The sequence below is a fragment of the Lipotes vexillifer genome, unplaced genomic scaffold, assembly GCF_000442215.2.
Source record: "Lipotes vexillifer unplaced genomic scaffold, Lipotes_vexillifer_v1.1 scaffold1602, whole genome shotgun sequence".
Lineage (NCBI taxonomy): Eukaryota > Metazoa > Chordata > Mammalia > Artiodactyla > Lipotidae > Lipotes > Lipotes vexillifer.
This window is the reverse complement of record NW_006796449.1, coordinates 522689-541097: the sequence shown is the minus strand read 5'-3', so window position 1 is coordinate 541097 and position 18409 is coordinate 522689. Positions and strand designations below refer to the sequence as shown.

Sequence of the window (18409 nt, the reverse complement as noted above, 5' to 3'; positions counted from 1 at the left end):
CTATTTTTTAAATTGGCTCCTTAGACAAGATAAAAACTTAACAAATGTGTGTAGTATTTTCTCCATTGTATGTAGATAACTGTGGGTAAGCCTTGTATTTCTGCATCTCTGCCTAACATCTGTCTTACCTTACAAAACAAAACTTTGGGAGTAGTAATTGTAAAATGGCAGTGTTATTTCAGAATGTTCTTATAGCAGCAAGTGGGAACTGAGGAAGAAAGATCAAAAAAGATTTCTGTGTGAGCCCACTTGTCTCAATTCCTATGGGTCAGGTGTCTCTTCTGGTGAAGTCTGCTAGACAGTGGGATACCCAGGACATCATCGCCCTGCTATGAATGAGTCTCTCCCAGAGGGGACTTACTTGTCTGCCTCTTTCTCTGATTCCTACTGGACTCTAATTTTCATTCACCATGTGAATTGACAGGAAAGATTTATTCAGAGATATACTTTACCTCACTTTCAATCCAAGTACAGGCTTCTGTTTGTGGGCTTCTGTAACATGTTACCCCAACATAAAACTAACTTGAGTTCTGTAAGGCTTTGAGAGGTGTAGGCTGGAGAAGGTGTCATTACTTGGTTTTATTCATCCTGGGTTCAAGAATGTAAGAATGTGAGATGTATCTAAGATGAGATAGTCATTCAGTGCAATTATTATGATATGTGTATCATATATAATACTATATATAATAAATGTCAGTATCTATTAAGACAACAAAGATTTTTAAAAAATTAGTTTCCAAAATAAAAGGTAAAATATATACAGTTATACATACTACACACACACACACACACACACACACACACACACACACACACACACATTTAGTTACATATAAGATGTTCAGCAAGGTATTTTTCAGTTGCTTGAAAATTGGCAAATAAAATCACAAAATAGGACAAAAATTCATAATCAAATACCACAATCAATACCACAATCAAAAAGAACTGCAGGGCTTCCCTGGTGGCGCAGTGGTTGGGAGTCCGCCTGCCGATGCAGGGGACACGGGTTTGGGCCCCGGTCTGGGAAGATCCCACATGCCGCAGAGCGGCTGGGCCCGTGAGCCATGGCCGCTGAGCCTGCGCGTCCGGAGCCTGTGCTCCACAACGGGAGAGGCCACAGCAGTGAGAGGCCCGCGTACCGCAAAAAAAAAATAAAATAAAATAAAAGAACTGCAAACAGATGGGACCAGATTTCTCGAAGGTCTTTTAAATGGCTCAAAATGGGTCCCTGCAATGTTGAGACCTACAGAGTCCTCTGAAAAAGTCACGAGTGCCTGTAGGGAGCCAGCACACAATTCCAATGTCTGGTATCAGCCAAGAAAACAGTGGACTCAATAAATACAGTGCAATTGTGTGCACAGTAAGTATAAACTTTTTCATTTTTCCACAGTCTCTACACAGTGCCCCCAACATCAGAAGAGAGAAAGAAGGAATAAAAGTGCAAAGTTTTTTCTCTCACCCAGGATATTGATGTTTTATAATGGTGTACACTGGGCATTAATAACTGAAAGTTAACAGGAAGCTATGAGATATTCTAGCAATGTTATCAAAGAACAGGAAATCAAGTTTCAGCAGGTCAGAGGAGCTCTGTTCTCTGTATTCCATTTAAAAAAATGTCATGGGTCTGGTGTGCATAGTGATGCCTACTTCCTGTTTGAGGGCCCATTGTCATGATACGTCTGGTATTGACCTACGAATATCCAAGAATGGCTAAATAACAAAGCAGCTCTGCTTTTCTAACTTGGGAATGCTGTATTCTGAGCATAGAAGGACAGGATTAAAAAAAAAAAAACCAAACACAACAAAACAAAAAAACAAAAAACTAACCATTTGGTCCAAAAGAGTTACCTCTACCTAGAGTAGATAGAAAAGTAGAGGTCTAATTGAACAAAAATGATGCCACTAAAATTCTAGGTAACACCACAAACCATCTTTTTATCCCACTGTAGCAACTGTAGTCCTCTTACTCAAGTAATTTCTAATATCTGTGTTATAACTTCTAACTCTCAGGAGTGAGTTTGAGGCATTGATTGTGCTGGGGTAGGAGTGTGTATATGTGTGTGTGTATATTAGCTCTGGGTAACCGCACCTGTTATATCTGTTTGTGTGTCTGTGTTTGGTTTCCCTAAACAAAAACCCAATGGATACTGAGACTTTCTAATGACAGTATTTGCTATTAACTAGAATAGAAACAAACTGTGTAAATGTCTTGAAAATCTAAATAGAGTTCAAGATGGTCTCAGCTCTCATAAATATTCTGAGTATCTTCAGAGACCTGAGGTGTCTTAGTTTTTCTTCTTCTAGAAGCCTTAGTTTGGCTTCTTCTACAGGTAGGGGAGTATGAAAATAAAACAGGGAAAGGAAGGCAACCTATGAAAGGTCAGATATTGGTCAAGTTACCCTGTGGAAGACTGGAATTTAATTCTGCTGCTGAAATGTGAGAGTCAGTGTAGAACATTTGCTTCAGAGTTATGCCATTCAACAGAAGATAAGGCCTCTAGGTATAAATATCCAAGCTTTATCTGTTCTTGACTGAGGCTGTCCCAAGGATGAGAATGAATTGAAAGAGTATTAATTCTTAGAACTTCCAGCCTGAAGTGCTTGGGCAGAGCTGACTCCGATGGCCAAAGAAAGCCCTCAGTCAAATGGAGTGAAATGCTGGCAGCTTGAAATAGGAAAGTTACCCTACAATAGTAAATTCCAAAGGGATACTATTGGGACACCAAGAAAATATGCTCATTAGGTATTGAATGGTTTGGAGTACTTCATATCAGCTAGTCTTTAACTGAGATGATAGGTTCCATATGCATATAGGGGAGCAGAAGGTATCAGGTAGTAATTTGTAAAGAAATCCAATTTTAGTGATGAGAATGTTTTCCATCTCCATAAAGGTGGGCTCCACATCCACCTTTTACATTGCTTTAACCATTCCATCATACCTGACAGGTGATAGACACACAGCCTCTCTGGAATGAAATCATTTTATGATATTTAATGATTTTTACTAAAGAATTAATCAAATATATGCAAAAAGGAACATGAAAATAGTATTTATTACATTATTAATTTACGAAGGACCTTAGAACCATGATAAGGAGAACTGTAAGACTAACTAGGATTGTTGCTTTATTAAATGATGTATAAAATTCTGCTGTCTCAAGTGTCTTTCTAGAGGAACGACTTGAATATATCTTTAGTCTTATTCCAGTAGGGCAGTAGGAAAGAGAAAGAGTATGGGATTAAATACTAGTCACTACTTTATTTAAAAAATGTACTTTTATAGAAGATAAATTTTATCTTCTGTAAAATTTAAATAGAAATTATCTCATTGCTTATATTATGAAGTGTAACTGGAAAGTATGAATGGTAAAATTGAAATGAGAGAAGTTTGTGAAAATGAATGTGAGTGCCACAATTTGCTAATGTTTTAGTTGAGTGTCTTAATATTTTTAATTCTAGGTTTCCTTTGTTTCTTGAAATCAGAAAAACTCCCATCTTTTAAGATTGCTGTTAGAATTAAATAAAATAATGGGTGAATCTAATATATAAAAGTATCAATAATTGAGCTTTACATAGGGTATGTGTACATGTATATACACATATATATGATGGTAGATATATATTGAGTGTACATATAAATAAGTCTTTTTGTGTTGGATTTTTAAAACTAGTACATTCAGGTTTTACATTTCATCAGTTTTCTTCCATTCCATATCAACTATGGGTATATAGTTTTCTCACTGGTGTTGGATCTGATGATTCATATGATTTAAATAATTTGTGTTCAAATTTCATAAAATATTTGTATCCATCAGTTTTTTGTGGTTTTATGTTCGTATTTAATAATACAAACATAGTCTCCTCTATATTGCATGTTTTCCACTGATATTTGGGTTATAATGTGTTGCTTTAAGTTTTCAAAGTTACCAATAAAGTTGACATTAAGTATTCAGTTGCCAGTTTTTGCAGCAGCCACTCTTGGGATAGTTTGTCATCAATGTGATTCGTCATTTCCTTACATGAACATTGATAGTTAGCAATTTGTAGTCCATAGAGCCTTTTAATTTGTCTTCAGAAAAATGACTTTGAACATGTTATTTTGTAAAATTATAGATGTTAACTGAATAAATTCTTTGGTTGCATGTTTTCTTTCTACAATCACTTGATTGTTTCCTGTAAAACCCTGCTAACTTTTCATGGAATGTGTTGGAAAATTTTTCTCACAATTTTCCTTCTGTGTCTGTCTTTCTGGTAGTCACTTCCCTTATTATAAGCTTAATTGCTATGGATTTTGCAATAAGGACATGCTCATTTTTTTGTTGTTCAAAACTTGTTTTACTTGGGTTGATTTTTTTTTCTTATCTGATTTCAGGATCCACCATTTCACAAGAAAGCTAGTGGTAAATTACCTAAAGCACTTCCCAACCTATGGCTGTACATTTAAAAACAATATGAATGAAGAGAACACAAACATTTTATTATGTGTAATTGCCTATGCACTGGATACTTTATATTGAACACAAATGTTAATGGAATATTCATTCCACATGTACCTATTTGCAAATTCTATACATTGTTTAGAACCCAGCATCTGGTCTTAGAGGATTCTTATTTCAGGATCCCTTTTCAGAGGATTAAACCAAGCCAATAGAGCCCCAAATCAGTTTGACAGTCAGTTATTTCTAAGGTTAACAAAGAGTAAAAGTACCATACTTTAGCCATTCAGGAAAGCAAGATGTGTACACAGATCTGTAAACGCATATATGAAAACCAACTGTGAGCCCCCTAAAATGTAACAGGGGTAGGAAAACTCAGTCGCATTTGGAGAATGGACTGCCAGATTTCACAACCTCAAGTTTGCTTTGCCTCTAGCATTTTTCCCTCATTTTTTTCTTCTAGCTAGGTGCATTTTGAAGTAAATTTAACTTGAAAAGCATGTTTCTAAAGCTAAACCACAGACTGTGCAATGTGAATAATAATGATCCTTGGCTTTTTGTTTTTTAATTCTAGAAGAAATCTGACAGACCAGGCCAGTTATCCTGTCTGTATAATAATTTATACGGGTTTTTTTTTTTTTTCAACAAACAAGTCTGAAAATTAGATAAAATATATGGAGCACAGTAAAAAAAAAAAAAAAAAAAAGTTCAAAATCATTCAAAGCCATGCAATTAATTTAACCACCTCTCAATTCTGGTAAATAATGCATACTTTTTACTTCAGGTTATTCTTTTTTTTGTATAACTTTATTGAGGTATTACATTTCATGAAATCTACCCACTTCAAATATACAATTCAATAATCTTCAGTAATTTTACTGACTGATGCAACTGTCACCATAAATCAGTTTTAGAATATTTTCATGCCCTCCAAAAAGTAATGATGATGAACTCATCACTGCATTTTTAACTCAGTTTTAAAATATAATTCTAATTTGAATCTTTACATTGAATTTATTTTTTCATAAATAAAACTCAACACAAAGTGACTTAAGTTCAGTTCACAAGCTTGGGAATGAATGTTTAGAAGTTTTCCACACCTCAGTTAAAATGAAATGTCTCTCCCCTAAAATCTGAAGTTTATGCAGCATTGTCTGAGAACTGTTCTATGTAGACTAAAGACAATTTTTTTTGTCAGCTATTGGGAATTAGAAATGCAGGAACCCAAATATAAACATTGAAATGAAAGCCAAACTCTTAAAAGAAACAAGTATTACTATATTTGTACCTGCATAATTTCTTTTTTGCTTTTTTTATGCAATCCAAAAATGGAACAATTTAAGGCCATTTTTTCTAATGTGCTAAAATTTTTATGGGGCATGTAAAAATTAATCTGCTCCAGCTCTCAAAATTCTAAGGTCAAGGGCTTCCCAGGTGGCACAGTGGCTGAGAGTCCGCCTGCTGATGCAGGGGACACGGGTTCGTGCCCCGGTCCGGGAAGATCCCACATGCCGCAGAGCAGCTGGGCCCGTGAGCCATGGCCACTGAGCCTGCGCGTCCGGAGCCTGTGCTCCGCAACGGGAGAGGCCACAACAGTGAGAGGCCTGCATACAGCAAAAAAAAAAAAAAAAAAATTCTAAGGTCAATTATGTGAAGTTTGCATAATTGCAAAACTATGTATTGATGCACTTTCCTTATTTGGATGGACTTGAGAATTAGCATTACTCCCAAATTCATGGCTAGCTAAAAAGGTATTTGACAAAAATTCTTTAGATTAATTAATCCTGTGCCTGGAACTAAAGAGGTCAGGCCACAGGCATCATGGAAATTAAACAGCAGGTAGTCTGCCTCTGCAATTTCCTCTTTGTTTTCTGCTTACAGTTTTAAAAATCTCGGTGGAGAATGAAATATTATTTAGGGCAACTAAATGTTTGTATTTCTTAATCAAGTGATAGGGGACAAAGAATGAGGGAATTTGCTTGGGAAGTGTCTTAGTAAGTGCAAGCATGGGCAATGCAAATTTTACAGCCAAAAGAGAAATTTTGCAGGCATAATTGCTTTTGGAGACTCTGTAAGTCTCTGTTGATGTGCATTTTGTTTATATAAATATGCAAAACACTCAAACTGGCATATTCCCCACCTGCATCTTACAGACAGCTAGACTACAAAAATTAATAAACACAGCCTCTTTTTAATAATTAATTAGTTAAATTTTAATTGATCAGGGGTTTGGGATGATGCAGAAGTGAATATTAGGATTCATGTAATAGTTAAGTGTATTTAGCCTTTTCCTATTACTTAAAATTTTTTCAGGTGACTTCTTTAGAATTAACAAATAAAGACTATTATGTTAAGAGTATATCTATATTATAAATTAGTTCCTAGCATAAAAGCAACATGGAAGTAGGGCTACTCAGAAAGATGATTTTATTGTCATCAAAACATTTTACATTCTATATAATGACCCATCAAAAATGTTCTCTTTTCTGGAATACTCCCTTTTCCCATTTTTTTCAAGCCAATGAGAATTTCTGTATGTAAGTAAATTGGATAGCTCTGAGTTAATTTGAAAATCTGATTTCCAAATATTTGACCAGACTTTGCAGATTTCCTGTTATGGGAGGTTTGGGCTTTTACTTCCCTAAAGGAAAGGATCAACCTACATGATTTCTAAAAAGGACCTCCCTCCCTGCTTCAGTTAGTCTCTGTTGCACTCAAGGTAGAATTGCTAGGCATACACAAGCCATATAGGCCAGGCCTATACAAGCCATATGCTAAGTAGAATTTCTCAACATTTTTTTCTGCTTCCACACACAGGATCAATACTATTTAGATGCAACATATACTTCTATGGTGTACATTTACGGGGGAAAAATGCATTATAAAAATTCATGATTCATACAACAGTGAAGAGTAAAGTAATGGTTGCTCACTCATGGATATGATACTTATAAGGACAATTGTCATTCCTTCAGGAATAAATCAATTTCTCACTCAACCAAGAACATATATAAGTGAGAGTGAAGTTATTGTAGGACTGGACTTGATTTTATACAAAGGCCTGCATGCATAAATCTGTGTGTGCGTGTACATGTTTCAAATTTCAGTACCTCAGTTAAAGTTAGCTATTTATTACCTGTGACACAAACCCCAACTAATCCTACTATAAGAGTGTTTATATGTGGTGCCTTAAGGAATTCTGTACTGACACACTGTGAAATCATTTTCTCTGTCTTCTTTTCTTACTTATAAAAATGAAAGGATCCAGCAAAGAATGAACAAAATTATTTACCTTGGGCCTCAACGAAACCAACTAAGAGCAGGTCCAGATAAGGATGTCAGCTTAGGATTTAGTGTCTAGTATCTAACTAACAACGAAGTTTGACTAAAATCATGGATTTAATGGGCAGAGATACTGGTGTCCAACAGGTAGAAAGCCTATAATTGCAGAAGTACCTCTCCCTTAAATAGCATAATAGGTTAAAAATGTGTTTTATCAAAGCTTCTACGGGTAGATTTTAAACCTGAGTGTTGGTTAAACATCAAAGACAGTGCATCATAGCAGTTTCTGGGTTTGAATAAAGTAAGAAAAAAATAATTACTGCAAGACTGTGTGCCTACCAGGTATTTCCTTAGATACTCATTAGCTGTCTGTCAAGAAGAGGTCTTTTATTTGTTTGAAAAAACATCTAGATGCTATTCCACTACAGTGGTTATTTTAAAATGTAATTTTTATTATTATTCAGGTATGGTAAGGGCAGCAGATTAAGGAAATAATTGCTATTGAAAAGGTAGTTTGTTGTTTACGGTCCCCAAGAGGAAGGGGCACGTCATACCTTGGAGGACCACGCAGAGAAACACCAGGGTCAGTCAGGAGGTAGAGGGAGCAAGGAAAAATCATGGGCAAGAGCCTTTACTGTGGTTTTGTAAGAAAGGCAAGGCAAGGGGAGATAAGGTAAGTATACTTAGGATTGGCTAGTTTGAATAATTTCAGCAGTAGACTGTGAGGTATAAGGACTTTCTCTAGTTTCCTGGTACCTGGTTTTAGGATGATTGGGGCAGAGGAATATTTCCTGGTAGAGCATAAGAGCCAGATGGAGAAGGTAATGTGTTGATTAGTTTGCAGTATGAGAGGCACACTCTTGGGCCAGTCTTTGCCATTTCTAGGAATTGGCTAACCCTGGGAGAGGCAGCCTATCCCTGGTCAGCAAGGCTCCAGATGCCAGAGCATAAAGAATACAGAAAATAGGAAAATATAGTTAATAGTGTGACATATCAATATTAAGACCTAATTATGCAAATCATATATTTTACTTCTTTTTAAATTGAGGTAACATTTATATATAGTGAATTATCTTAACTGTAAGGAAAATCAAGTGACTTTTAATAAACATATCTACCCCTGTGAAAATACAGAATATTTCTATCAGTGCCCCCTTTCCTTTTATAGTTGTAATTTGTGAATAAAAGTTTAATTTACTTAAGTCCAGTACATATTTTGTCTATTTTCTAAATATAACATACATAATATATTGTAAATTTTTCCTCCTTTCTGTTCTGCTTGAACACATGAACCAAACAACCCAAGACCCAAGAGGGTAGCCTTACAGACTAGTTTTCTTGCCATTATCTGTAAAGCGGAAGCTGGGTCAACGACAGTCCTCTTTTGCTCCAAAGGTGCGTTAAAGTTGTATAAAGTTGTAAGTTGTGTAAAGTTGTAAAGTCCACTGCTGCACATAATTAGAAGGCAGCAGGCTGCTTGTCAGAAGATCCACAGAGAATACCACCAGAGTCCAGATTTAGTCCCTTCTGTCCTGTGCTGGAATGTGGCCACTCTACTCCTGAAGGACTCTTGAGTCAGAACAGACATGCTACCTCAGCAATCCTTTGAAACAAACAAACAAAACCTCACACTGTGGTTAGCCTAGTTCTTGTCTGAAGCTTTCTCTTCATTCATCTGGTCTTGATCTTGTACCATCACCCTTTTCCCCCCCACATCCCTATTAACTGTATTCAACAGCTGCTCCTCTCACTCTTTGGAGATATCTATACTAAAATAATTTTGCCTGTACTAAATGTTGTATATCATTTGATTTTGCCCAAGATTTCATATTTAGTATTTAAACTTGGATTATTAACTTCGGTTTTGAAGTTTCTACTCTATTGTCTTTATTTTGTGGTAGCTGCTGAATGAAGACAACAAGCTTACAATCCTACACTGGTTAGGCTTGGGATATTAAAATCCTATCAAAGCAGATTTTCTAAAGAGAATAACTAGGAAGCTTATCCAAGAAGAACTTTGAAAAATTCAGGATTAAGACATATTGCTATTCCCAAAGCCAAGTTGTATCTTCTGGAAATTTTAAGATATTTAGAAATCTTATGAAGTGAGGAATTTCTCAGACAACTTTCAGCTCTCTGGGAGGGAAGATTCTATCCTTTCCATGCATATTATCTCTGGAATGCATTTTTCTAAATTTAGGCTCAGGCCTTAGAAGTGTGAAGTGTGGATTTTCAGAAATAATGTAAAGAATATTGCATAGTTTAAAATAATACATGCAGAACTCAATGTCTATCAGTCTAGGAATTTTGAGAGTACTTTATGCTTCATGTGTAATCAATGGAGGTAAAGAATGCCCTAGATGTAATTTAATTTTAGTTGTCTCCTGTTAAAAGACAGCTAGACCCTCCAGCAGCATCACATTATCTGTGTAAATAGAGAACATTAGGCTAAACACACACACACACACATTTAGATGAATAACCACCTGCCATTTTCAGTGCCTTGTACATGCATGAAGTCCTTGATTAGGGCTCACTGGACTCAGAGACTACAGGCATGTTGAGAGTACTCATGGCTCTTCGAAGGACTTAAAGAGAAGAATATTGTAGAATATCTCAGCAAATCCAAGGAACATTATTTTTTTTCTAAAATGTACTGATGCTATAAATGTATATAATGTCTCCAGGAATCTCAATATTTTAGGACAGGTTTGCTGGTATGCTGCATTTTTCAAAGACAACTAGTTTTAAAAGAAATCTTTATTTGCTCTACTTTCTGTTATTTCCTACCTACAAGATTTTTTTAATTTTAGACTTAACTCTTAGTGGATAATAAAACCCTTAAAAATAGCTATGTGTCAATATTAACCTCTTTCACAGTGAAGAATTATATCTAGAAACCTATGATTACCCCCCATAGATTTTCAAAGCCATATTACATATGGAGATTATAGAAAATATATATACTGGTCTCTGCCTCCTGGTCCTGGCACAGAGCCACTAAAACTCAAAATTTCCTAAGTGATAAGAGTACTAGGAACATCTTTTGTCCTTTTGTCTTCTACCCCAGTTCCTAACACCACGCACCTGAAGCTCTTGTAATTTCTTGGGTGATAGGAGTGTCTTTTGTTCTAATGAGGTGACTCTGGGTGGGCTCCTGAATGTCTTCTGGAGGAGGACTGCTCACCAGAAAGACCAAGCCTTTATTAGAAGCCTGGAATTTTCAGCCCACCCCATTCCCTTGATAAGGGGGAAGGGCTGAAAATGGAGTTAATGACCTATCATGCCTACGTGATGAAGCTTCCATAAAAATCCAATGGTATGGGGTTAGGAGATCTTCCACGTCAGTGAACACACCCCAACTCCACAGAGACAGAAGCTCCTGAACTTAGGAGCCTGGTAGACCTTGCCCTATGTCTCTTCATCTGGCTGTTCTTCTGTATCCTTTATCATATTCTTTAATAAACTGGTAAACGTGTTTCCCTGAGTTCTGTGGCCACTCTAGCAAATTAATTGAACCAGAGCAGAGGGTCATGGGAACCTCCAATTTGTAGCCAGGTCACACAGAAATTGTGGGTAACCTGGGAAGCTTCTAATTGTGATTAGCATCTGAGGTGAGGGGCAGGGTTGTGAGATTCAGCCTTTAACGTGTGGAATATGACACTATTTGCAAGTAAATAGTGTCAAAATTGAGTTAAATTGTAGGAAACCAAATCAGAATTGATTAGTGTGAGGAAACCTACACATTTGCTGACCAGAAGTGTCAGAAGTGTGATAAGTATGGTAGTAGTGTGAGAGTGAAGGAGAGGAAGAACTAGATTTTTTTAAAACAACGTATTGAAGATTGATCCAATTGTAAGAGGATATTGAATGATATTAAAAGAAGGAGAACTTAATGTTAAAGATCAATTGAAAAATGAAAAACAGCATCTCTTTTGATGAATTCATGCAATAAACATCTATGAAATGAACCCTTCTATTACTACCCTTTTCTTTCTCTTTTATTGCTCCATGCTGAGATGGGAATGAGATTATACATTTTAACTGCATTCTCCACTCTTTAAAACTACTCTGGGGTATTCAAATTTTAATAATGAAAATTTTAAAGATTTTAGAAATTTAGAACTAAGAAGCCTAAAATTTTGACCAGAATTTTCCCCTCTGGAGAGATCTTGCTCAAAATTTACTTTCAATGTATACATTTTAGAATGTTTTTCTCCCAGCACTATTGATTCAGTTTAGAAAATTATTTATCTCTTTACTACACAAAATAAATGATATAATTTTACAGAAAAAGGTATCTGTTTAACATCTTATAATTTTCATTTTTGTTTGAATTTTATTATTTTAATAATAAATCAGGAGTTAAATAGGATTATCTTTCAAAGGAACTAGTCACAAAATATATTGCACATTTTTTTGCAAAGCTAACCAAACTGAATAAATAGATTTATGTACAGTTGGTGTGAATCTAGGCACTAAAGACTCTGAGGAACTTACAATCTACTGGGAAGACACACTAGTAAGCAAATGGTATAATTGCAACACAGTGAGATGGGCTAAATAATAAGAGAATGAACAACTATACTATATATCAGAACAGCTGATTATAGCCTAAGGGACTCAAAAAAAGTTGTATATTAGCAATGCCTTTCTAAGGATAATGAGTAGAAGAGATTTTTCCAGTGGAAAAGGGAAGAGATTGAGTGTTCCAGACAGGGAGTATATTACAAGTACAATTGTAGTCAGTGGCCTAAGGAATTGTCTTTAGAATTTTAGTTTGAAAGGCGAGCAATAAATGATAAATCTGGTATGTATGTTACAGTCTAATGAGGTATCTTAAATAATAATGTAATGAATTTCAAATTACATATCCAATTGTAGTCCAGAATTTCCCAAATGTGTGATCTTAAGAGATTTCTGACATCAAATTCTTCAAAATATAGATTGCTAGACATTTTCTTTGAAACTTATTTTTTAGTTAACAAGTTTAGGAAAACTGATTTGAAATTATGAGGTTTTGAAGGAGAAGACGATTAATGTTTCATTTGCTTTATAAAATGATAAATAATCAAAAATGTGTGGAAAATTGAAGGAAGTTCTGGAAAGATTGAGATGAGAGGCACAGAATCCAATGCACGTGAAAGATGGCAATGGTTTTAACTGAAGCAGGGCTGGAAAAACTATAACTGGGTAGAAAGAAAATTCATCGGCTTTCAGATGCTGAAGCTGATTGGCATGCAGTGTTATTGGTGAGGAAGAATATATAAAGAAGTATAACTCTGAAATTCAAACTGGTAGGCTGTAAAAATGGTGAGTCCTGGGATCAAAACAGGAAATTCCAGAGAACAAGTTGGGGAAATCAGGATAGGGGTGGTAAGATGGAGAACATTAAGCTATGAATGATTATGCTCATTCAAACTCAAGAGTGTTTCTGGACTTTATAGAAATGTCCACTTCTGAATAAAAACTGAGAAGGAAATGTTCTTAAGTGGGCATTGTAATGAATGGTACAAAATAATAAGAGAGGCATGCTTTTAAAGGCATGCCTGATTCAAAGGAAAAATCTTTCAACCATTTACTCAATGATATTTTCCCATGGAGATAATTTTTAAAAGCTTTGGCTCCCTTAGAAAAAGAAATACTGAGCCTTTTTTTCTTATTACTTTAACTTGTCCAATCTCTAAACCACAGAGATACCTTAGAGGTTCATTAGAAATTCCCAAACCCAGAAAGAGAAAAGTCCCAATAAAAACAAACGAACCAAACCAGATCCTTAGAGTTGAATTTTGAAGTTTTGACTTCCTGATTCTAAGGATGGGTCATATTTTAGTTACAGAATAATGGTAAATGCCTCTTAAAAACACCATAGTTAAAATAATAAATCCTTTCCACGTCTGACAGTAGATTTGGATGCCCAAGTATTGTGTGATTCAAATACCAATTGTGAGGTACACAAGCCCCATCTCTAACCAGATGTCTTTACATAGAAACCTTTCTTAGCCTAACATCTTTGCTTGCCCATTGTTATTTGCTTTTCTGTTATTACATTAGATGCAATCAATGGCTCAGACTAGGCGGACATTGAGAGAAAATCTTACTCTTCCTCTGTAAATAAATAACTGGGGTTCAATTATGAATTATTAAGGGTTATACTTCTCTGTCTATCTTCTGGACTAGTCATGCATGTCTCTGATTCAAGAAACTGCCATTACAGTGGCCTGGAAATAGGGAAGAAAATACTCAGGGAATAATTCAACCCTTGGTTCCCAGAAAGGTATGTCTCCTTAGAACAGAAATTGAAAAGCATTTTGATACCAGCTTTCACAAAACACATATTACTAGATAACATGGGGTGAAATATCTGTCAAGTCCTATGTCGTGACCTAAGAAAAATTTTAAAGAATGAATTGAGAGAGCCATGAGCAGGTTCACTGTGACACCGCAAGTTAAGAAATTTTTCAGTATTCAGAGTGTTCCGAATTTTTCAGTGGTGTGGAGAAAGTTCAGAAAACCTTCATGGAGGGTGATTAACTGTATGATTTATGGGCTTCTTGTTCCCTCCCAACCTTCACTGTTTTTCTCTTGTATTTGTATTCTTTTAAGAAATATTTTAGTTAAAAAAAAAAATTTCACTTTACCAAGTATATCATATCTCCTTTCTTTATTTTCCAAAGAGCACGTATATCCAGTTGTACTCAGAATAGCAAAAGCTAAGGATCAAATATTTGCTCCCTCTCAAATACCAACAAAACAAAAATGTATATTACACACCCAGACATTACTTTAGAGTTATTAACTTACTAAAAGTTATTATCTTCCTACTGTTTTAATTTTTCTTCTTACCAGTTTCTTCATTTATTTTTTCCCCTACAAAACTATTCATTCACTAAACTGTGTAAATTCCTGGACCCGTTTCATAGGAACCCACTTAGTCATCAACTTCTTCCTGTTAATAAGAGAATCATTGTAATAATATATCATTTGAGGTACATAAAAGTCACCAGACTAAATCTCTTAACCCTGGGCTGTTGAAGTGTTCATCAGTAATTGCTATTTTAGCTTGTACAGCAGCATTTCGCCAGGGAAAACCTATGCTTCCTCTACCTCAGTAACTTTTCACTCTCCTTCCAAGCATTTCTCTAATTTTAGGATTTATTTTTCATTCTGTACAACTATTACCCACCACTCCTTCAAATCACAAATTTAAAAACACAGAGAAATGAGAATAAAATAAATCAAATGTAAGATATACATTGCATCATTGATATACATTGTATCACGTTCTTTTTACAGAAAAATAAGAATTTCTATGAATTTTGAAAATTACTTTGAACACATCACTCTTCGATACCTAAAAACAAACCAAAAAAAAAAAAAATCACTGTTTCTCATCAGTGTTACAAACTGTATTACAAGACATGAGCAAGTATGGATAAATTATACTTTAAGACATGAATTAAGAAGTGTTCTAGAAAACATTTTAGAAAGCGTGGATACCGTGGAGTGCCCATGGAATTCTTCTCTTGCTACATGTGTTTTATTAGGTCTTAAAATTATTTATTAGGGGAGAGAAAAACAATTTCTGTTAATTATTTATTAATATTAAAATATTAATGATCATTACCTAAATGTAACAGGATTTCAGCTGGTGCACTGGGTTGAAACTGCTGAAATGCAGCCAGTACAAAGGGTGTGTATTAAAAGAGCAGAACAAATGACTTAACAGGGGCCTAAAAGCAGCAATCCGAAAAGGATCATTTAACTTAGAGGTGGCACAAGCATCAAGCAATTGCCTCTACTTAACTAAGTGTGGAACTACAAAAGGCTATTTATTACAGTCCAACAGGGCACTGCAGCTTGCTCAAAGACCTTTGAAGAATTTCAACAGTTATAAAGTCTTGCCCAGTGCAGAAGCGTAAAATTTAAGCAGATCCCCAAAAGAGCCTGGAAAGCTTTCATTAAAAAGTTAATACAATCTTCTTCACAACTGTTCTTGGAAATGAATTATTTTCTCTCTCCTCTGTTCTAAGGAGAGTTGCTATACCTGGTCATTTTCAAACCTTCTTTGAAAATGTATTTTAACTGTTAAAAAAAAGAAATCGGGTTCACGGTGATATGAAACGAAGTAGGGAGGGTCTCCATGGGTTTACTAGGAAAGTGTTCCAACATTCAGCTTCTTTGAAATGCTCTGTAAACACACATTAGAAGTTATTCTATTAATGGATTTACTTAAGGAGGAAAGTTGGTGGAATTTCTCCATTATTTTTGTACGAAAAGCAAAATTTGGTTCCAAGGTCATTGGGGCTGAAATTATTCTATTAACGATTAAATAATAAATTGATTTTTCTAAGTATTAGAGTAAGTAAAAAGAAATTAATTCTTAAAAATTTAATGTACCTATTATTTATTTCTAACTCAGTGACGTGTTTATAAACTTCAAATATGTTTATAAAATTTCAACTAAATATAACCAAAATAACTTATCCTTTGCTTAGAATCAATTTCAGAGCAGCAAACTGCCTCGGGGTGAGAGCTGCGGGTATTGTGAAGCCAGTTTGAGAAATAAAACAATAATATTGAATAGACAGAAAGTGAACATAAAAGGTAAATGACATCAAGTTACATGAAAGAATGTTCATCGTTAATGGGAGGAAGATGTGAATAAGAAAATGATTTTACTTTTCTATCAGAAAAGCAACACCTAGATTTTTCTTTGGAAAAAGTTTAAGTAATCATCCCCTGGCCATTAAAGTAATGAGGCTTTAATTACAAAAGTTCATAAGAAGATCTTACAAATAATAGAAATAGGTGGATGGAAAATGTACTGCAATAGATCTTTCGTTTAGGTTTACACTTTCTAAAAGAGTGTCACAAGGCAAGTTTAATGAAAGCTCTGTTTTTAAGTGAAGAATAAAAATGAAAGGCATTTATAGACAGGAACAATTTAGGTGAGAGGTTGGATGCAAAAGTCGTCAAGTAATAATCATAGAAACATCAAATCAACATATAGGGAACTTTATTGCTAGCTGTTGTAGGGAATACAAATAAACTGGGTTCTAATAGTCTTTAATTTGATAAAAATCTATTAAAAAAAATGTCCTTTAGCAATGAAAACAATTCATCAGTTGATGTGCCTGAGAATTCTACATTTTTGTTTGTTTCATGTTTGTAATTTATTTTGCTGCATTGCATTACGGCAGAATGCCACCGAACCCCACAGTGAGGTATTTTGGTTGGCCATTGTAGCAAGATTGAGATTTGAAACCAAGGGTAGGACTTCCCTGGTGGCACAGTGGTTAAGAATCTGCCTGCCAATGCAGGGGACACGGGTTCAATCCCTGGTCCGGGAAGATCCCACATGCCGCGGAGCAACTAAGGCCGTGCACCATAGCTACAGAGCATGTACTCTAGAGCCCGTGAGCCACAGCTACTGAGCCCACATGCCACAACTACTGAAGCCCGCATGCCTAGAGCCTGTGCTCTGCAACAAGAGAAGCCACTGCAATGAGAAGCCCACGCACCACAACGAAGAGTAGCCCCCGCTCACCACAACTAGGGAAAGCCCATGCGCAGCAACAAATACCCAATACAGCCAAAAATAAATAAATAAATTTATGAAAAAAAAAAAGAAACCAAAGGTACTTTGATGAATAGTATGCATTTTTCTTTTTAATGGAAGGATTTGAAGTATATCTCTTAAAACATATTTAATCTTCCATTAGAAAAAATGGTGACCCTATGATATCTGATCCAGTTTTTTATTCATATTCTATACTTTTGATAATGCATAGAAAAACATAACAAATGAGTCATCACCCAATAAGATGCCTCAAAATGTATCTATAGAGTTGTGACACAGAGTACTCATTTCCTCAGTACTTCTTACTAAATATATATTTTTTTAAGAAATGAAAATGTAAAAGCAGAGATTGTTTCTTCCTGATATATATTTTTATTCATGAGAGATTTTTGTCAGAAGTCAAGATCTACTATACTATGTCCTAAATCCTACCTATTTTACAGTACACTGAATATTATTATTACCTATGGATACCATGGGACTCCTTGTGCGTAATGGATTCCAGTCTTCTTACAGAGTTGCATATGAAAATGCTACCAATGAGCTGAAGAATCTGGCATTCATAACTTTGCAACGTTATAACAAATAGGTAGTCCTGATGTTTTGTCCTTTTTTTAATATATCAAATATATTTCATTGCTTACATTATAGTAGCAGATTGAAAACATATGCTCACTTGCCACTAGTCCACCAGCAGTTGAAAATCTCAGCTCATTTTCCATAGGCCTGTATGTACCAGGGCTATAATCCAGCTTCTGAGGCTTGATATGAGGCCAGATTAATACTCAAGAGCCTTTGAAATGGAAATAGTGCTTTCTTGCCAAAGATTAGAACAACAATAGACTCCATTTGCTTGTTCCCTTGCCTCTCTGCTCTTCTTTACTGCCCTTCCCAATCCGATTAATTTTCCTCATCCCATCATCCCCTCCCATCGTCTCTTTACAGCTCCATCACCTGTCATGACGATTAAGAAAGATCGGACATCCAGAAACAGCATTTCTTTATCCTGGCAAGAACCTGAACATCCTAATGGGATCATATTGGACTATGAGGTCAAATACTACGAAAAGGTGGGGAGATAATGTTAAAGGGTTGAATTGTGTAGGGA

General features: G+C 35.4%; 1 protein-coding gene across 2 annotated transcripts in view; it reads left to right on the top strand.

The window, feature by feature from the left end:
• Positions 1–18409, top strand: part of EPHA3 (EPH receptor A3) — a 372025-nt gene that overhangs the window by 272732 nt on the left and 80884 nt on the right. For both annotated transcript variants that reach the window (XM_007468624.1, XM_007468625.1), the window contains exon 6: positions 18247–18371. In XM_007468624.1, coding sequence (XP_007468686.1) covers positions 18247–18371 — 125 coding nt within the window. The remainder of the gene's footprint in view (positions 1–18246; positions 18372–18409) is intronic.